The following is a 22232-nucleotide window of genomic DNA, read 5'->3' on the forward strand; positions in this document are numbered from 1 at the left end:
ACCTTCTATCTACCAAAACTTACTATTGTGTACCTTAGTTGCGCTTCCCTTCCTCCTCTTTCTACAGCCTGGAGGTGTGTTGGGTAATTTTCCTGTTGAAAAACAAATCATAGTCCCACTATGTGCAAACCAGATGGGATGGTGTAACGCTGCAGAATGCTGTGGTAGCCATGCTGGTTAAGTGTGACTTGAATTCTAAATAAATCACTGACAGTGTCACCAGCAAATCACTCCCACACATCACACCTCCTCCCCCAAGCTTCACAATCAAAGTTAATCCATTCACCTACTCTGCGTCTCACAAAGACACGGCGGTTGGATCAAAAAATCTCTAATTATGACATCAGACCAAAGGACAGATTTCCGGCGGTCAATGGCAGTTTCTTGGCCCAAGCAAGTCTCTTCTTATTATTGGTGTCCTTTAGTAGTGGTTTCTTTGCAGCAATTCGACCATGAAGGCCTAATTCACGCAGTCTCCTCGACATAGTTGAGATGTGTACGTTAATTGAACTCTAAAGAATTTATCTGGGCTGCAATTTCTGAGGCTGGTAACTCTAACTCATCCTCTGCAGCAGAGGTAACTCTGGGTCTTACTTTCCTGTGATGGTCCTCATGAGAGACAGTTTCATCATATCGCTTGATGGTTTTTGAGACTGCACTTGAGGAAACGTTCTAAGTTTTTGAAATTTCCAGATTGACTGACCATTATGTCTTAAAGTAATGACGGACTGTCGCTTCCCTTTGCTTATTTAAGCTGTTCTTGCCATAATATGGGCTTGGTCTTGTGTAAATCACCCCTATCTTGTCACAACACAACTGATTGGCTCAAATGCATTAAGCAGGAAAGTAATTCCAGAAAATTACTTTTAACAAGGAACACCTGTTAATTGAAATGCATTCCAGGTGAATACCTAATGAAATTGGCTGAGGGAATGCCAAGAGTGTTGAAAGCTGTCATCAAGGTAAAGGGTGGCTACTTTGAAAAATCTCAAACATTTTTTGGGTTACGACATGATTCCAATATTTCATAGTTGTGATGTCTTCACTATTATTTGGCTATGTAGAAAATAGTAAAAATAAAGAAAACCCTTGAATAAGTAGGTGTGTCCAAACTTTTGACTGGTACTATATATAAATATTTATATATATATATATATATATATATATATATATATATATAAAAATATTTATATATAAATATATATATATATATGTATATATATATATATATATATATATATATATATATATATTTATATATAAATATATATATATATATGTATATATATATGTGTATATATATATATGTATATGTGTATATATATGTATATATATATGTGTATACATATATATGTATATGTGTATATATATGTATATATATATGTGTATATATATATATGTATATGTGTATATATAGTATATGTATATATGTACTGGAAATGGTTCTATCTGACAATAAGAGGGGTGTGAACAGGAGATCTGGGACCAGGTTAGGCATTTTACTACATTATTCTACTTAATCTTTATAAATACACACATACATATATATATATACATACATATACATTTACAAGGGTAAGGGTAAGTAATCCTTCTCACCCCCAACAAGATTTAGATGCAAGTGGCTGTTCCACTGGTTGTCATAAGGTGTATGCACCAATTTGTAAGTCGCTCTGGATAAGAGCGTCTGCTAAATGACTTAAATGTAAATGTAAATGTACATTACATTTACATTTAAGTCATTTAGCAGACGCTCTTATCCAGAGCGACTTACAAGTTGGTGCATACACCTTATGACATCCAGTGGAACAGCCACTTTACAATAGTGCATCTAAATCTTTTAGGGGGGTGAGAAGGATTACTTACCCTATCCTAGGTATTCCTTGAAGAGGTGGGGTTTCAGGTGTCTCCGGAAGGTGGTGATTGACTCCGCTGTCCTGGCGTCGTGAGGGAGTTTGTTCCACCATTGGGGGCCAGAGCAGCGAACAGTTTTGACTGGGCTGAGCGGGAACTGTACTTCCTCAGTGGTAGGGAGGCGAGCAGGCCAGAGGTGGATGAACGCAGTGCCCTTGTTTGGGTGTAGGGCCTGATCAGAGCCTGGAGGTACTGAGGTGCCGTTCCCCTCACAGCTCCGTAGGCAAGCACCATGGTCTTGTAGCGGATGCGAGCTTCAACTGGAAGCCAGTGGAGAGAGCGGAGGAGCGGGGTGACGTGAGAGAACTTGGGAAGGTTGAACACCAGACGGGCTGCGGCGTTCTGGATGAGTTGTAGGGGTTTAATGGCACAGGCAGGGAGCCCAGCCAACAGAAATATACATACATACATATATATACACATATACATACATATATATATATATGTGTGTATTTATAAAGATTAAGTAGAATAATGTAGTAAAATGCCTAACCTGGTCCCAGATCTACTGTTCACACCCCTCTTATTGTCAGATAGAACCATTTCCAGTTTCCAAGCTAATTTCCTGTAATTCTACACGTTTTGCCAGTTTCAAAGCTAATTTCCTGCAATTTACACGTTTTGGCATGGGCCGGAGAGAAAATGTTACAGTTTTAAAGCTAATTTCCTGCAATTCTACACATTTTGCCATACCTTATGTGTGATCTTATGGTACCAGGGATCAAATGGGTTCCGATTATTTATTCATTTTTGTTGGTCCGTCTGTTGAGTATGGCTCTGCTAGAGATTGATAACGTATCACTGACTAATTTGCCATGGTAACAGGTGCAGAGGGGTGTCCACATCCCCCTGATCATCGCAGGTGGGGGTGGGGGACGTGGGTACAGCAGCCAATCCGACAGCCAGGATGAGTTGATGGATGACACCAATGTACCAGGGCGCAATGGGAAGTCTGGAGCAGCAGGTAAATCACTGTGTGTATTGTGAAGAACTGCTTGACTATATGTATGTTTCCGTGTGTGTGTGCCAGACCCGGGATGCCTATAGTTGTAACTCTGGTTCGTGGAAAGTAACAACATTTCTGTGGGATCAAAGTTACTTTGGAGAGGACTACAACAAAAAATTACAACTTAAAACTATTTGAATACAGATCTGAGAAAGCAACCTCTTTTCAAACTATTTTTTTACTTTATTTAATTACAATTTAGCAGATTAACACTGGATTGATAAATGAGCAGATGATGATGTGCAAGTAGACATACTGGTGTGCAAAAGAGCAGAAAAGTAAATAAAAACAGTATGGGGATGAGGTAGGTAGGGCTATTTACAGATGGACTATGTACAGCTGTAGTGATCGGTTAGCTGCTCAGATAGTTGATGTTTAAAGTTGGTGAGGGAAATAAAAGTCTCCAACTTCAGCGATGTTTGCAATTCGTTCCAGTCACTGGCAATAGAGAACTGGAAGGAAAGGCGACCAAATGACGTGTTGGCTTTGGGGATGATCAGTGAGATATACCTGCTGGAACGTGCTGCTGGAATACATTTAAACTCAACAAATCCAGAGAATTATTTCTTTCAGGTTTTATTTGTATCATCACATTCCCAGTGGGTCAGAAGTTTACATACACTTAATTAGTATTTGGTAGCATTGCCTTAAAATTGTTTAACTTGGGTCAAACGTTTAGAGTAGCCTTCCACAAGCTTCCCACAATAAGTTGGGGGAATTTTGGACCATTTCTCCTGACAGAACTAGTGTCACTGAACCAGGTTTGTAGGCCTCCTTGCTCTCATACGCTTTTTCAGTTCTGCCCAAAAATGTTTTATGGGATTGAGGTCAGGGCTTTGTGATGGCCACTCCAATACCTTGACTTTGTTTTCCTTAAGCCATTTTGCCACAACTTTGGAAGTATGCTTGGGGTCCATTTGGAAGACCCATTTGCAACCAAACTATTTATTTTTTTACCTTTATTTAACTAGGCAAGTCAGTTAAGAACAAATTGTTATTTTCAGTGACGGCCTAGGAACAGTGGGTTAACTGCCTGTTCAGTGGCAGAACGACAGATTTGTACCTTGTTAGCTCAAGGGTTTGAACTTGCTACCTTCTGGTTACTAGTCCAACACTCTAACCACTAGGCTACCCTGCCTGACTGATGTCCTGAGATGTTGCTTCAATATATCCACATAATTTTCCTACCTCATGATGCCATCTATTTTGTGAAGTGCACCAGTCCCTCCTTCAGCAAAGCACCCCCACAACATGATGCTGCCACCACCGTGCTTGACGGTTGGGATGGTGGTCTTCGACTTGTACGGATGACACTAATTTGGTGTGTGTGTGTGTGTGTGTGTGTGTGTGTGTGTGTGCGTGCGTGCGTGCGTGCGTGCGTGCGTGCGTGCGTGCGTGCGTATGCATGCCTCGGTGTGTGCCCGGAATCCATTCTGGTCTCCTGTATCCCGCTCCCTCTTTTAGTTTTATTTCACTAAAACTACAGCCTTTTAACGGCGGGCTCCCCTACTGAGTTCTATTGACAAATCAATATAATTATTTACCACTCATCTCAAATCTAATTTTATTTGTCACATGAGCCGAATACAACAGGTGCAGACATTACCGTGAATGTTTTATTAAAATTACTTACTAGCCCTTAACCAACAATGCAGAGTAAGAAAATAATTGCTAAATATACTATAGTAAAAAAAGTTACACAATAAATAACAATAACAAGGCTATTGTTATTGTTATTAGGCTACATGCTAAGGGGGTACCAGTACCAAGCCAATGTGTGGGGGGACAGGTTAGTCGAGGTAATTAAGGTAAACTTTTAACAAGGCACACCAGACAATTGAGGAGTGACCCCAATTGGCTTACTGCAAATGTAAAAGTGGTGACTAAACTCAACAAAAAAGAAGAATAAATTGTATTATGAAGCCAAGCTCAATGATGTAAAGAATGAAGGGAAAAAACTTTGGAGTACTTCAAATTGAATGGCTTTTTCATCACAAAACAATTTTATGTAGCCAATTATTTTTATGATTACTTGTGGGCAAATACAAACAATGAAGAGTGAGCCATTGAACACATGTATAAAAAAACTAATATTGAAAGAAAGGCATTGCAAGTTTGACGTTTGTAAAGGTAGTGGGAGAGGTGGAAAAAAGATTGTTATTGATCAGCAATTGTCACAGCTTGACCATATAGAGAGCCCTTGTTTCTCTATGGTGTAGTAGGTCAGGGCGTGACTGGGGGTATTCTAGTTTGTTATTTCTATGTGGTGTTCTAGTTTATTTTTCTATGTTGGTGATTTGTATGATTCCCAATTAGAAGCAGCTGGTAATCGTTGTCTCTAATTGGGGATCATATTTAGGTAGCATTTGTCCCACCTGTGTTTGTGGGATATTATTTTGTGTTTTGTGCATGTGCACCATGTAGTCACGTTTCGTTGTTAGTTTATTGTTTTGTTTTTGCAATAAATATGTGGAACTCTACATCCGTTGTGCCTTGGTCCGATTGTGACAGCAATGACAAACATGGCATTGACAACTTAGATGAAAAGCTACTGAGGATGGTAGCTGACTCTATAGCCACTCCCTGGAGAGAGGCATAATTCATTCTGATACCCCAAAGTGGTAAAGCAGCCTTCACTGCTATAACAGCAGATCAGCTTGCTGCCAGCTCTTAGCAAACTGTTGGAAAAAATATTCTTTGACCAAATACAATGCCACTTTCTGTAAATACATTAACAACAGGCTTTCAGCATGCTTATAGAGAAGGGCACTCAACATGTACTGCACTGACACAAATTACTGATGATTGATTGAAAGAAATTGATAATAAGAAGATTGTGGGAACTGTATTGTTAGATTTCAGTGCAGATTCAGAACTTTCTATCTAACAGAACTCAAAGGGTTTTCTTTAATGTACGCTTCTCTAATGTCAAATGTAACCTGTGGTGTACGGCAGGGCAACTCTCTAGGCCCTCTACTCTGTTCTATGTGTACCAATGAACTGCTACTGACATTAAACAAAGCATGTGTGTCCACGTTTGCTGATGATTCAATCGTATACGCATCAGCAACCACAGCTAAGGAGGTCACTGAAACTCTTATCAAAGAGTTGCAGTCTGTTTTGGAATGTGTGGCCACTAATAGTCCATAATTTCTAGACTTGGTAATGAATGGTGTGTTAGAAATTCCACATTGTTTGCAAAGTAAACTTACACACAACACTGACACACACACTTACGCCACCAAACATGCCACCATGGGTCTTTTCATAGTCCCCAGGTCCAGAACAAATTCAAGGCAGTGTATGGAACTCCCTTTCATCTAATATACAGAGCCATGAGTGTATGGAACTCCCTTCCATCTCATATACAGAGCCATGAGTGTATGGAACTCCCTTTCATCTAATATACAGAGCCATGAGTGCATGGAACTCCTTTCCATCTCATGTACAGAGCCATGAGTGTATGGAACTCCCTTTCATCTAATATACAGAGCCATGAGTGTATGGAACTCCCTTCCATCTAATATACAGAGCCATGAGTGTATGGAACTCCCTTCCATCTAATATACAGAGCCATGAGTGTATGGAACTCCCTTCCATCTAATATACAGCGCCATGAGTGTATGGAACTCCCTTCCATCTAATATACAGAGCCATGAGTGTATGGAACTCCCTTTCATCTCATATACAGAGCCATGAGTGTATGGAACTCCCTTTCATCTCATATACAGAGCCATGAGTGTATGAAACTCCCTTTCATCTCATATACCGAGCCATGAGTGTATGGAACTCCCGTTCATCTCATATACAGAGCCATGAGTGTATGGAACTCCCTTCCATCTCATATACAGAGCCATGAATGTATGGAACTCCCTTTCATCTCATATACAGAGTCATGAGTGTATGGAACTCCCGTTCATCTCATATACAGAGCCATGAGTGTATGGAACTCCCTTTCATCTCATATACAGAGTCATGAGTGTATGGAACTCCCGTTCATCTCATATACAGAGCCATGAATGTATGGAACACCCTTACATCTCATATACAGAACTCCCTTTCATTTTATGTAGTGCAAGTGAACAGCACACCTGGCTTCAAAAAACATATAAAGAAAAACCTCACAACACACTGTCTCTCCAACATGTGACCTACTTGTTGTGTATGTACTGACATGTACTGACATGTATGTGTAATTGATAGATGCACACACACTACATGCTAATTTAAATTGTGAAGTATTTTGTCTGTAATGTCTTTTTAGTTATATGACGGACCCCAGTAAGACTGGCTGTCATTTTTGTCGCTGGGTAATGGGGATCCTAATAAATTTATGCATGTTTTCAGTGGCTTGTGCTCTGGAGTATCCTTTGGAGTGGATAGATAATGTTAGTTTGCAGTATTGCTAAATCAGCTTGTATACCGTTATTATTTGTTTCCTGTTTTTGCCAGCAAGGACAATGGAAAGTTTGATGTTTCGGGTTGAAGTTTGAGTTGCAAAATGCAAGGGATTTACTGTAGAATGTCGTATTGGATAAGATACACTGATTTTGGGTGTATTCCAGTTTTGCTTGTGTAGTTCTGTTTATGGCAATAGAGAATATTATTGAGTATGTTGTCCAACAGTAACAGTTTGAGTTTGTACTCAATCACTTAATTGGATTGGTAGTTATGTTTTAGTGTCTTTATGAGGGTATGTCTGCCTGGGTGTACTCCAGGTAGACATCTGTTAAGTAAATCGTTTGACAGTCCTAAGAAAATGTGTTTGCTCCCAGATAGAAACATACATTAACATGCACACATCTATTTAAAAAACATTTATTCTCAGTGCACTTCTTGTACTTCTATTCCATCCCTGATACATGCGTTTCATAGCCTTGCTACCTCTGTGCATAGTCATATTTATCTTTCTTACTAGTAAAACAAGACAGGACAAGACGACAATCTTGCATGTCTATTCCTTCACAATTTTTCTCTCTCCTGTTCTACCCTGGGTGCAAACACAACGCCTCTCCATTACCGTTATTTTGTACACATCTTGGTCTCCATTATTCACTCGTTTTGAGTTGACTGCACCTCGCAGAACATAATATATTGATTTGGCTGTTCAGTAGGCCTTAGGCTTACTGTGAGTGGAGCCTGGTGAGCGCGAAATGAAATATTCACTCTGCCTGTGCTGTTTGTTGCTGGCATTCATATGGTGTTCTTTTTTACAAGTTTTGGATTTACTTTGTTTGTTTCATTCTCTCTGTAACCAAGAGGAGAAAGAGGAAGGGAAATTAGGGCAAGACGCAAGCCGGGAGAGTGTTGGTAGGTTTAATTGAGGGTTTTTAGTGCTGACTACAGCTACTACAAATTACTGCCAAGTCTCTGTCAGATACAGGGGTATTTACTGTCTTTTTGGCTCGGTGCCGGAGGCATTCCTTGTGATGTTATTTCAGACAATGGACCTGAGTGTGAATGGGTGGATGTTAAGGAGTTTGAATCAAATAATCATAATATTATCATTGCCCATCCCATGAAAACATCCTACATCTACATTATATGGTGCCCCGTGTGAAGACTTACTTGCAACTTTCAAATACTATGACAATCCAGGAATCAATCAATCAATCAACCACTCAATCAATAATCAATTGATTTATTGGATATCCAAGAAGTATCTGTAAATGTGTGTACATTATTTATTTCAGCGTATAACTGTCTTGGGGTTTTTCCTTTGTGTCTTTGTGTGTGTCAGGTGGAGGCGGAGGTTGGCATGACAGTAACCCTGGGTCTCAGGGCGGGAGACCCCTCATACTCGGAGGACAGGGGGGGCAGCCCTGCATTAAGTTCAGCTGGGAGACCCGAGGGGGTTTCGGGGGAGGGGGAGGTGCCTGTACAACCGGTGGTGGAGGAGGGGGCTATAGAGGTATGTGAAAACATATTTACAGTAAATATACAGTATATAGCATTGTAACATGAATATATAACAAAACTAATATGACATTACCATCTCCAGTCTTGCCTTAACATGTTAAGGTAGGTTGTCCCTTTGCCATTGGTTGGTCTAACAAATTATCATTATCTGTCATTACATATTTCATCAGGTAGCACTTTAGATTAAATAAAACATTTATGCCATTAAGGTACTCTGTAATAAGTTCACTGACTAATTGTGTTATTTTATTACCACCACCATCCCCCTCCCTTTCTCTAGGTGGCAGCACCTCTGAAGCTAATGACCCAAAGCAGGATGGAGACGACGGCTCCTCTTTCATCAGCCCAGAGGGAGAGACCTTCCTGGACCCTCTGAAAGGTAACAGATGATGAAATGAGAGACAATCACACTAACACTTTCTATGAACTATAGGGCGGCAACCGGCAAGGTAAAAGGTTAGTGAGGTGGACCAGTAGCCGGAAGTTGCTGTTTCAAGCCCCGGGCGATAAAAGTGGGAACTGAACCATGTATGCAGCATGTATCCTGTTTACCATGTCCGGTGTCTGTGCCTGTAGGTATGGAAAGTGACGGAGAGGTGATCATCGGCCCCGTGCTAAACTGTAGCCACTGTGAGACGGGCGAATGTCACAAGAACGAGGAGGGGACCTTGTGTTACTGTGACGTGGACTTTGTACTGGCCCGCGACGGTGTGTCTTGTATCAACTCATCAACAGGTCAGAGACACACACACTCTCTCTCACTCTCATACACACACACACACACACAAACTGCAATTGAACACATTGTTTGGATCCAGTTGTGGACAGTAAGTAAAAATTAAACAGATATTTGAAAAGTTATACAAATAGGTAGTTGACACACAAATGAGCACTGTCGTGTCTTGACTATCATTAATAGTGTTTGACTGTTATTTTATAAAATTATTACATACCACGTTCAATTATTATGCCATTAAATGAATAATTTAACAATTAATTAAGTAGTAATCTGGGGCACCGTGGAAAAAGTTACTTTCTCCCGACTAAACTCTAAAGATATACATATCTGTTACATCAGTCACAGTCAATTCATTAATTCCTATTTACCTTCAGCCTCATTCTGAATGTCGCAAAACTCTTGGATATCTACACGAACCCTAGCATAAATGATGAATCAGCGATATTATTTTTATTAAATAATTATTTATTTACTAACTAACTAAATAATCACACAGAATTACATAAACATACAAACAGGAGAGCTTACACATTGATTACTACACAATGCAATGAAAAATCCCTAGTGGATTGAACTGATATGACATCTTGTTTCACAAAATGGCGGATTCAAAAGAGAAGGAAAGGGAGAGACAAAGGAATTCCACTAACGTACATACAGCTGATAACTATGCTCAGGGAAATGCAAATACTTTGCACATGAACGGCCACTCATTTTAAAGAATTGCCATGTACATATTTACGTGTGTATGTCTTTGCTGTCTGTCTGTTGAAAACACTCAATCCATCTACAGGGAGTAATTTGACATGAAGTCTCGAGTTGTAAGTCTCTGGTTGTCCACCAGAGATCACCCTGTCTTTTGTAGAATGGGTATTTAAGAGTACCACCCGGTGGTCCTCGGTTGAGTTTACTAGACTAAAGTACTTCAACAGCTGCAAACTGAATGTTCCTGTGAAGTCTTCTTCTTCTTCGAGAGAGAGAGAGTTTCAGAGTTTCTAACCATTTCGTACATTTCAGCTTACGCTGCTGGTCTAATGTAGAGCTAGAACCATTTTACACGCCCGTAGCAACCCGACAATGTACTGGTCTCTAGAGATGTACATTTCTTATCCATTTCTACGTGTGGACTGCATCCTCACGTTCTCTGGTCTAATGTACATTTCGTTAGCAGTCGTTTAAGAGCACTCACCTTTGGAGGGCGGATCCATCACGTTGCCACAATGTCTGTGCTCACATGGCCGTGCTTATATGAAAAACAATTCTCATTTAGAAGGCTAACATCACATTTCATCTTCTCACAAATAGTTTCATACTTAATAATATACAGTTGAAGTCGGAAGTTTACGTACACCTTAGCCAAATACATTTAAACTCAGTTTTTCACAATTCCTGACATTTAATCCTAGTAAAAATTCCCTGTCTTATTCTAAGAATGTGAAATGTCAAAATAATAGTAGAGAGTTTTTATTTATTACTTTTATTTCTTTCATCACATTCCCAGTGGGTCAGAAGTTTACATACACTCAATTATTATTTGGTAGCATTGCCTTTAAATTGTTTAACTTGGGTCAAACGTTTTGGGTAACCTTCCATAAGCTGAGATAAGTTGGGTGAATTTTGGCCCATTCCTCTTGACAGAGCTGGTGTAACTGAATCAGGTTTGTAGGTCTCCTTGCTCACACATGCTTTTTCAGTTCTGCCCACAAATCATCTATAGGATTGAGGTCAGGGCTTTGTGATGGCCACTCCAATACCTTGACTTTGTTGTCCTTAAGCCATTTTGCCACAACTTTGGAAGTATGCTTAGGGTCAATGTCCATTTGGAAGACCCATTTGCGACCAAGCTTTTTATTTTTTTACCTTTATTTAACTAGGCAAGTCAGTTAAGAACAAATTCTTATTTTCAGTGACGGCCTAGTGGCTTAAATGCCTGTTCAGGGGCAGAACGACAGATTTGTACCTTGTCAGCTCGGGGGTTTGAACTTGCAACCTTCCGGTTACTAATTACTTCCTGACTGATGTCTTGAGATGTTGCTTCAATATATCCACATAATTCTCCTGCCTCATGATGCCATCTATTTTGTGAAGTGCACCAGTTCCTACTACACAAAAGCATCCCCACAACATGATGCTGCCACCCCCGTGCTTAACGTTTGGAATGGTGTTCATCGGCTTGCAAGCCTCCCCCCTTTTCCTATAAACATAGTGATGGTCATTATGGCCAAACAGTTCTTTTTTTGTTTCATCAGACCAGAGGACATTTCTCCAAAAAGTACAATCTTTGTCCCCATGTGCATTTGCAAACCGTAGTCTGGCTTTTTTTTGGCTGTTTTGGAGCAGTGGCTTCTTCCTTGCTGAGTGACCTTTCAGGTTGTGTCGATATAGGACTTGTTTTACTGTGGATATAGATACTTTTGTACCTGTTACCTACAGCATATTCACAAGGTCCTTTGCTGTTGTTCTGGGATGGATTTGCACTTTTCGCACCAAAGTACACTAATCTCTAGTAGACAGAACGCATCTCTTTCCTGAGCCGTATGATGGCTGCGTGGTCCCATGGTGTTTTTCTTGCATACTATTGTTTGTACAGATGAACGTGGTACCTTCAGGCATTTGGAAATTGGATGAACCAGACTTGTGGAGGTCTAGAATTTTTTTTCTGAGGTCTTGGCAGCTTTCTTTTGATTTTCCCATGATGTCAAGCAAAGAGGCAATGAGTTTGAAGGTAGGCCTTTAAATACCTCCACAGGTACAAATCCAATTGACTCAAATTATGTCAATTAGCAGAAGCTTCTAAAGCCACAGCATAATTTTCTGGAATTTCCCAAGCTGTTTAAAGGCACAGTCAACTTAGTGTATCTATACATCTGTCCCACTGGAATTGTGATACAGTGAATTATTAGTGAAATAATCTGTCTCAACAATTGTTGAAAAAATTACTTGTGTCATGCACAAAGTAGATGTCCTAACCGACTTGCCAAAACTATAGTTTGTTTACAAGAAATGTGTGGAGTGGTTGAATAACGAGTTTAAATGACTCCAACCTAAGTGTATGTAAACTTCTGACTTCAACTGTAAGTTCCACAACATTTAGATGTAAACCTGATAACTGGGAAATATACACATCCAGAGATACAGTTATGTTGTTATACCAACCTTAATGAGATCCCAAAACAACTGCTCTGACATAATTGTTCTTTAAGTACCCACGGACCTTTCAAACTGTTTGGATTACAGAAATAGTTTAATTATTCAACCTTTTGATGTTACCGTACTGCAACGTCTCTCTCTGTGGTAGCAATGGAATTTAACTTCCATTTCTGAATGAGTGGGAGAGAGTGTTTTCCTGCAGGTATTTACGACCGTCATAAAAATGTGGTGGGAGAGGGGGGGGGGGTCTGGCGCATATGATTCTCACCCAAAAGGGCAAGTCCTGACGCACGCACACACACATAGTGTTTGATATGGGTAAGTTTAGACTCTCCGAACACTCACACCTGGCTCGATGGGCAATCAGCAAGCAATTGTCTGGACTTGAACAGAAAAGTGAACATTCACACATTTGGAATGTTTTTTATTAAACCAATATATAGCAATATAGTATTGATAAAATGCAACAGCATTTAGTGTCCATCACTAATATTCAGTTCATGTCTTGGTGCTCTTAAAATAAGATGTATTTGACCCAGATCTGATCTCTTCTCTCCCCTGACAGAGGTGTCTCCCCTGCCTCCCCAGCCCTCCCTGTCCCAGTTGGCCCTGGTTTTGTCTGTGGGGACTTCAGCCCTCATTGCTACCCTGCTGTTGGCTGTGTCTGGAGTCATGATCAGTAGGTGGTGAAATGCATAGGATACAAAAACAGACTTATTCGGGGACACATATGCACGCACACTTTTAGCATGAGGAATATTGCAAACGTGGGTATTTGGGGTTATCCATACATACATACTGTACTGTGAGCACACAACACACACCATTGCATCTGAACACATGTTATGTGCGCACATGTACAGTTCAAGTCAAAAGTTTCGACATCTACTCAATCCCGGGTTTTTAGTTGTTTGTACTATTTTCTACACTGTATAATAATAGTGCAGACATCACAAATATGAAATAACACATTTGGAATCAAGTATTAACCAAAACAACTTTGCACACTCTTGGCATTCTCTAAACCAGTTTCACCTGGAATAATTTTCCAACAGTCTTGAAGTAGTTCCCACATATGCTGAGCACTTGTTGACTGCTTTTCCTTCACGCTGCGGTCCAAATCATCCCAAACCATCTCAAAAGGGTTGAGTTCGGGTGATTGTGGAGGCAAGGTCCTCTGATGCAGAACTCCATCACTCTCCTTCTTTGTCAAATAGCCCTTACACAGCCTGAAGGTGTGTTGTCATGGTCCTCTTGAAAAACAAATTATAGTCCTACCAGTGCAAACCATATGGGATGGCGGATCACTTCAGAAAGCTGTGGTAGCCATGCTAGTTAAGTGTGCCTTGAAGTCTAAATAAATCACTGACAGTGTCACCAGCAAAGCACCCCCACACCATCACACCTCCTCCTCCATGCTTCACGGTGGGAACCACACATGAGGAGATCATCCGTTCACCTAGTCTGCATCTCACAAAGACACGGACTCATCATACTGAAGGACAGATTTCCACCAGTCTAAATGAAATCATATGAAATGTTATTTGTAACATGCACCGGATACAACAGGTGTAGACACCTTAGACCTTCAATTCTTACTTACAAGCCCTAACCAACAATGCAGATTTTTAAAAATACCTAAAAAATAAGAATAAGATGTAAAATAACAATAGCAGGGCTATATACAGGGGGTACCGGTACAGAGTCAATGTGCGGGAGCACTGGTTAGTTGAGGTACTTGAAGTAATATGTACAGTACATGTACGTAGGTTACAGTTATTAAAATGACTCTGCATAGATAAGAGAGTAGCAGCAGCGTAAAAGATGGGGGGCAATGGAGGTCGTCTGGGTAGCCATTCGATTAGATGTTCAGGAGTCTTATGGCTTGGGGGTAGAAGCTGGACCTAGACTTGACACTCCGGTACCGCTTGCCATGCAGTAGCAGAGAGAACATATTTTGACTAGGGTGGCTGGAGGCTTTGACCATTTTTAGGGCCATCCTCTGACACTGCCTGTTATAGAGGTCCTGGATGGCAGGAAGATTGGCCCCAGTGTTGTACTGGGCCGTATGCACTACTACCCTCTGTAGTGCCTTGCGGTCAGAGGCCGAGCAGTTGCCATACCAGGCGTGGCTGCACCAGCTCTCGATGGTGCAGCTGTAGAGGATCTGAGGACCCATGCCAAATCTTTTCCGTCTCCTGAGGGGTAATAGGTTTTGTCATGCCCTCTTCACGTCTGTGTTGGTGTGCTTGGATCAAGTTAATTTGTTGGTGATGTCTAATGTCCATTGCTCATGTTTTTTGGCCCAAGCAAGTCTCTTCTTATTATTGGTGTCCTTTACTAGTGGTTTCTTTGCAGCAATTCATCAATAGAGGTCTGATTCACGCAATCCCCTCTGAACAGTTGATGTTGAGATGTGTCTGTTATTTGAGCTCTGTGAAGCATTTATTTGTGCTGCAATTTCAGAGGCTGGTAACGGTAATGAACTAATCCTCTGCAGCAGAGGTCTTCCTTTCCTGTGGCGGAACCCCTTGAGAGCCAGTTTCATCATAGCGCATAATGTTTTTTGCGACTGCACTTGAAGAAACTTTCAAAGGTCTTGAAATGTTCCGTGTTGACTGACCTTCATGTTTTAAAGATACGATGTACTGTCGTTTCTCTTTGCTTTTTGGCAAGCTGTTCTTGCAATAATATGGGACTTGGTATTTTACCAAATAGGGCTATCTTCTGTATTCCACCCCTATCTTATCACAATACAACCGATTGGCTCAAATTAGTGTGCAAAGCTGTCATCAAGGCAAAGGGTGGCTTCTTTTTTGAAGAATCTCAAAAATAAAATCTATTTTGATTTGTTTAACACTTTTTTTGGTTACTACATGATTCCATAACTGTTATTTCATAGTTGATGTCTTCACTATTATACTACACCCTTGAATGAGTAAATGTGTCCAAACTGTTGACTGGTACTGTATGTGCATAAACACACACACACAGGAATAATAATGCACACACACATTGCATTTACATTCTTTACAAACACCCACTCGTCCACACTGTCACTTACAAAGGCTGTAGATTCCCTGGAGACTTCTACACAGAATCCGAAAGCACTTACTTACTGGAATAAATACCCTTGGAGGGGGGGACTTCATCACATCAGCATGATGTACAGGTGGGGGAAGAAGACGTGTGGCGGCATTGCAACAATGAGTGAGCACACACACCCACCCACACACACTGATGAATGAAAGACACTAATGATGGACAACCAGTTAACTGGCAGTTGACAGAGCTCGTGCATTACCAGTTCATAAATAAATAAGTTCACATATTGTATATTCAGCAACTTATGTGTTTGCAGCCCTGGTCGGAGCCGTTTGTTTGTCTGCTGCAGCGCTCTAGGGTGTTAATGTGTGTATGTGTACATGTGTATAAGAGGGGGAGGGGAGTGCCGTGTCGCATACTGTATGTGGCTGTCCTACTGGTTGACTTCTGTGTATGTCATGTGGTGTGTTTGTTTCCATGTGTACATACTACATCGTTTATTTGCATTCTGCATATACATATGTTCTTGACATACTATGATAATATTTGGTCACACTTTAAACAGAGTATGCTTTCTAAAGGTGTAGTGAACCCTTTATAAGGCCTACGTAGATATTTCAGTATTATTTCACAAGCACATTTCATACTATATACATTAAAGGGTGGCATAAGGGTCATGACACATTTGGCAAAGCACCAGAAGAAAGCACCTGTTATTATCACCCGTCATATGTTTTACGTTTGCATATGAAGCGTCTGTTGACGATGTACCAACATGGGTCCTTTTTTACAACCCTTCACATATCTGTCCATATCTCCTCATAGTATATGTATATTCTTGTCTATGCAGTGTACAGACGTAAGCATACAGAGCTCCAGTCCATTCAGCTGGAGCTCCAGAGCCCGGACTGTAAACTGAGCAAGCTGAGGGCTTCAACCATCATGACTGACTACAACCCCAACTACTGCTTCGCTGGGAAGTCCGCCTCTGTCAACGACCTGAAGGAGGTGCCCCGACGCAACATCTCCCTCACCAGGTACACTAGCCTTCAAAAAGTAATAAACAACAACAATTAGAATAAGTTTACTTCAGCTGTCTTAAAACTTGCCTCACCCACTACCACCTGGGTGATGCCACAGCAGTCATTTGAGCTAGAAATCTCACCACACATCAGGGTGGTGTTCACTAGGGGGCCGATTCAGACTTAGGAAATGTACACATTTCTTACACACACCTTTCCTACACCTTTCTCAGTAGTTGATATTCAGACTTGCCTATGCAGGTGCGTAATGGGCTCTATAGGTGTGGCTACCTTGCAGGCACTGAATAAATGTAATCCAACCATTGAAAATACTCCCAATTGCTGGTCAAGTTTTCATTCAATAGGGTTTTCAGCGTGTTTATCTTAAGTCATCCCGTTAAATACGGTGTAACTTTAATTCAAATTTTGTCGACAGACTCACTAGAATACATCGAGAGAACAGGTTCAGAATATAGAGATCAGTGAAAGAAAACCATTTAGATATATGCCTATTTTGATATTAAGATATATGCCATTTCTGCTTCAACAGGTCCACTTGAAAATACACTGATCTTGGCGATTATTTTGTCAAATTCTTGTGTTAGGAAAGTATGTATCAATAAAATGAAGGAAAAAAACACGTTTGGAGATCCTTCACGCAGTGAATATATTGATGAATCCAAAATACAGTGGTTTGATTCATCCTGAAAAGTTTCCATATTCAAATTCAATCCATGAAATATTGGAAGTGTACAATAGGGGTTGAACAATAGTCCTATAAACGTATGACTGTATGACCACAGTCCAGTCATCGTGAACCGTGCACCAGGTTCCATCTTTAAACTGCTACATGTGATCTGAATTCCATAATGATTCATATGGGCTACATGTCCCAAATTGTCATGGATCCCTCTGGAACTTTCATTGCGCCCTATTCGTACTGATTGTATTTGTATTACAATCATTAGTGGTTGTACCGTGTACATGTACAAATGTGCCCTTTGTTCACCACGGCGCTGTCGATTTATTGTTACAATGTCCGTTGGTACGTGTGAGTACCTGTCCTGTGTGTTTTGGCTTTTGAGCATTTGTGGATTGCCCAGATGATTACGGGTCTCGTCCGGTGTGTTAATCATTGTGCACATGTGCTATTTATTCAAGGTACTCCTCACTCTTTTGTTTTGGGTTTCTACCCTTTGTTTTTGTTACGTGTTTGTTTGGTCTTCGTCCCAGTGCCTTTACACGGCACGCCGTAATTTAGGGTATAATAAAACTTATATATATATTTCACATTCCTGTGCCTGTCTCCGAGAATCATTGTTACCAACGTGACACAAATTATTACACAATGTGAGCCTTATATAATCCACTATTGCAAGCGACTCTCAGGAACAACTATACCGCACGTGACAGAGAAAAGAAAGGTTACAAATTTAAACTAGTTTCCTACAAAGGAAAATATAGATGTATGTGGTATTACTGACGGAGGCTGCCGATAGTGGCTAATATTTAACATGATACAAATGGTAAAATAGCCTAAAACTGAGAAAAGCCCTTGCAAATAATTAAACCATTCTAAAGCACATTCAATCAACTATGCAGGTTTGGTGCTGCAGAGGCCTATAGCTTGGGTCTCCAAATTTCATCCCCGCAAATTATGAGGGCATACAATAAAAACTCTGAATAAAGGCACAGCTATTTTTGGTCTACTTCACTGTTGAAAAGGGGCCGCAAATACATGTCATGTTGATATGATTTTCAGTTTGTTTCTATATGGTTTCTCATTCGTGTCTCGGGATCATAAGGAAAATTCATCTAAAACAATTTCTTTGTGTATTTACAATCCCCTTCTCGAAATGGATGACTTTTTACCTCTCTCTTATTAATAGCACTTAGCAATTGTTAAATTACAGTGCATGGAGAATGCTTTTATTTCCATCAGAAAAAAATAATTAGATGCTTTTTACACTTGGAACCGGTAGGTTCGCTCAACCTTATTCGTGGTACAATTATGAGGGAATTGAGTCACTGTCAACTGTAGACACACCTCCGCCACACCTTCATGTCTTTGATGTCCACCCCAAAAGAATAGTTGGTGAATAGCATAATATTATCATTCTTAAGTTCAAGGTCTGGATACGGGTAGAGAGAATATTGCATAAAAAGGGAATTGTTCCATTAATCACACAATAACTCTTGACGGAATTCTCCCCTTGGCACATAGTGCCTATTTGAAAGTGTACACACCCCTCGCAGTTTTGTCACATTTTTCTGCCTGAAACATCTATCTAAAAAATGATTAAACTAGATGTTTTTCCTACAGATCTACACAATCTACTGCACATTTTCAAAGTGAAAGAAAAAGTATGGAAGTTTTTTTTATTTATTAATAGCTTAATAACAAACTTAAAACGAATATGTCTTTATTGCGAATGTCTTCACGAACCAGAATTGATACTTGGTGGAAGCCCCTTAGGCAGCAATTTCCTCTGTAAATCATTTTGAATAAGATTCTACCAACTCTACACAACTCTTAGAGCAACATACAGTGCATTCGACAAGGATTCAAACCCCTGGACTTTTTCCCCAAAAATGTTTAAATACAGCCTTAATCTTAAATGGATTATATAAATGTTTATCCTCATCAATCTACACAAAATACCCCATAATGACAAAGTGACAAGAGGTTTTTAGAAATGTTTGTCATCTATTAAAAATAAAAAACAGAAATACCTTATTTACATAAGTATTCAGACCCTTTGCTAGACTCAAAATTAAGCTCAAGGTCATCTTGTTTCCATTGATCGTCCTTGAGATGTTTCCCCAACTTGATTGGAGTCCACCTGTGGTAAATTCAATTGATTGGACATGATTTGGAAAGGCAAACACCTGTCTATATAAGGTCCCACAGTTGACAGTGCATGTCAGAGCAAAAACCAAGCCATGAGGTTGAAGGAATTGTCCATGGAGCTCCGAGACAGGATTGTGTTGAGACACAGATGTCTAATGTCCATTGCTCGTGTTTCTTGGCCCAAGCAAGTTTCTTATTATTTCTTTGCAGCAATTCAACCACGAAGGCCTGATTCACAGTCTCCTCTGAACAGTTGATATTGAGATTTGCCTGTTACATGAACTCTGTGAAGCATTTATTTGGCCTGCAATTTCTGAACTTATCCTCTTCAGAAGGTATCATTCTGGGTCTTCTATTTCTGTGGCGGACCTCATGAGAGCCTGTTTCACCATAGTGCTTGATGGTATTTGCAACTGCACTTGAAGAAACGTTCAAATTTCTTGAAATGTTCTGTATTAACTGACCGTCATATCTTAAAGTAATGACGGACTGTCGTTTATGTTTGCTTATTTGAGCTGTTCTTGCCATAATATGGACTTGGTCGCTTACCAAATAAGGCTATCTTGTGTATAGCACCCCTACCTTGTCACAACACAACTGTTTGGCTCAAACGCATTAAGAAGGAAAGAAATTCCACATATACATTTTTAACAAGGCACACCTGTTAATGAATTGAAACGCATTCCAGGTGACTTCCTTATGAAGCTGGTTGAGACAATGCCAAGAGTGCGCAAAGCTGTCATCAAGGCAAAGGTTGGCTATTTGAAGAATCTCAAATATAAAATATATTTTGATTTGTTTAACACTTTTTTGGTTCCTACATGATTACATGTGTTATTTCATAGTTTTGATGTCTTCACTATTATTCTACAATGTAGAAAATAGTAAAAAATAAAGAAAACCCTTGAATGAGTAGGTGTTCTAAAACTTTTGTGTATGTAATATTTCAGTATATTTTTAATTTTATCTTTTTAAACCAGTTTTTTCTTTCTCATTATGGGGTATTGTGCGTAGATTGATGAGGGGGAAAAACAATTTAATCATTTTTAGAATAAAGCTGCAACGTAACAAATTGTGGAACATTTGAAGTGGTCTGAATACTTTCCCAATGCATCCATTGTTTTTGTAAAAATTGCTAAAAAATTGTAACAAGTTCAGTAATTTTGGTTGTGAATCATTGATGGACAGCAGTTTTTGAATTTTAAGCAGATTGAAAGTAAGGCCTGAGACTGGATCTCTGGGGGACACTCAACACCTATCGGAAAGACATTCTGGTGTGTCTTTGGCATTCAATTTGTATAATTGTCCCTCTCAAAAATAAATAGGCAGGTTTTCCTTACCTGGAATTTGCTCCTTTCGTATATATTTTGATCCTGATAAACTCCTACCTTGCATACCCTAACATAATGTTGCCATCACAATACTTGAAAATACAGAGGGTTTCACACTGCAGGAAACTGCAGGAATTGAACCGAGAACCTTGCATTTCTAACGCTATGCTTTTACTGACTGAGTCACACAGGACCAGAAATCCTATCTTCAGCCATCTTTAAGTTGAATGTTAATTTTCCTCCTGCTTTGCAAAGTAGAGCAATTCAGTTAAATGGACTTCCATGCTAAAAGCTAAAGTGCCTTCCTCACATTTGAAAACGGTTTGAAAACGGTTGAACCATAGATCAAATCAAATCTAATTTTATTTGTCACATACGCATGGTAAGCAGATGTTCATGCGAGTGTAGCGAAATGCTTGTGCTTCTAGTTTCGACAATGCAGTAATAACCAACGAGTAATCTATCTAACAATTCCAAAACTACTACCTTATACAAACAATTGTAAAGGGATAAATAATATGTACATAAAGATATATGAATGAGTGATGGTACAGAGCGGCATAGGCAAGATGCAGTAGATGGTATCGAGTACAGTATATACATATGAGATGAGTATGTAAACAAAGTGGCATGGTGTGATACATGTATTACATAAAGATGCAGTATATGATATAGGGTACAGTATATACGTAATATAAATGTAATAATGTAAACATTATATTAAGTAGCATTGTTTAAAGTGGCTAGTGATATATTTTACATCAATTCCCATCAATTCCCATTATTAAAGTGGCTGGAGTTGAGTCAGTGTGTTGGCAGCAGCCACTCAATGTTAGTGGTGGCTATTTAACAGTCTGATGGCCTTGAGATAGAAGCTGTTTTTCAGTCTCTCGGTCCCAGCTTTGATGCACCTCTACTGACCTCGCCTTCTGGATGATAACGGGGTGAACAGGCAGTGGCTCGGGTGGTTGTTGTCCTTGATGATCTTTATGGTCTTCCTGTGACATCAGGTGGTGTAGGTGTCCTGGAGGGCAGGTAGTTTGCCCCCGGTGATGCGTTGTGCAGACCTCACTACCCTCTGGAGAGCCTTACGGTTGTGGGCGGAGCAGTTGCCGTACCAGGCGGTGATACAGCCCGACAGGATGCTCTTGATTGTGCATCTGTAGAAGTTTGTGAGTTCTTTTGATGACAATCCAAATTTCTTCAGCCTCCTGAGGTTGAAGAGGCGCTGCTGCGCCTTCTTCACGATACTGTC

The 22232-nt window shown here is 40.0% G+C and overlaps 1 protein-coding gene across 1 annotated transcript in view; it reads left to right on the forward strand.

The window, feature by feature from the left end:
- alk (ALK receptor tyrosine kinase) overlaps positions 1 to 22232 on the forward strand; it is a 738611-nt gene that overhangs the window by 668091 nt on the left and 48288 nt on the right. Inside the window, exons 15-20 of the mRNA XM_052470437.1 lie at positions 2740 to 2878; positions 8661 to 8831; positions 9120 to 9218; positions 9416 to 9574; positions 13294 to 13407; positions 16624 to 16810. Of these exons, the coding sequence (XP_052326397.1) occupies positions 2740 to 2878; positions 8661 to 8831; positions 9120 to 9218; positions 9416 to 9574; positions 13294 to 13407; positions 16624 to 16810 (869 nt within the window). The remainder of the gene's footprint in view (positions 1 to 2739; positions 2879 to 8660; positions 8832 to 9119; positions 9219 to 9415; positions 9575 to 13293; positions 13408 to 16623; positions 16811 to 22232) is intronic.

Source organism: Oncorhynchus keta, chromosome 2 (assembly GCF_023373465.1).
Source record: "Oncorhynchus keta strain PuntledgeMale-10-30-2019 chromosome 2, Oket_V2, whole genome shotgun sequence".
Taxonomy (NCBI): domain Eukaryota; kingdom Metazoa; phylum Chordata; class Actinopteri; order Salmoniformes; family Salmonidae; genus Oncorhynchus; species Oncorhynchus keta.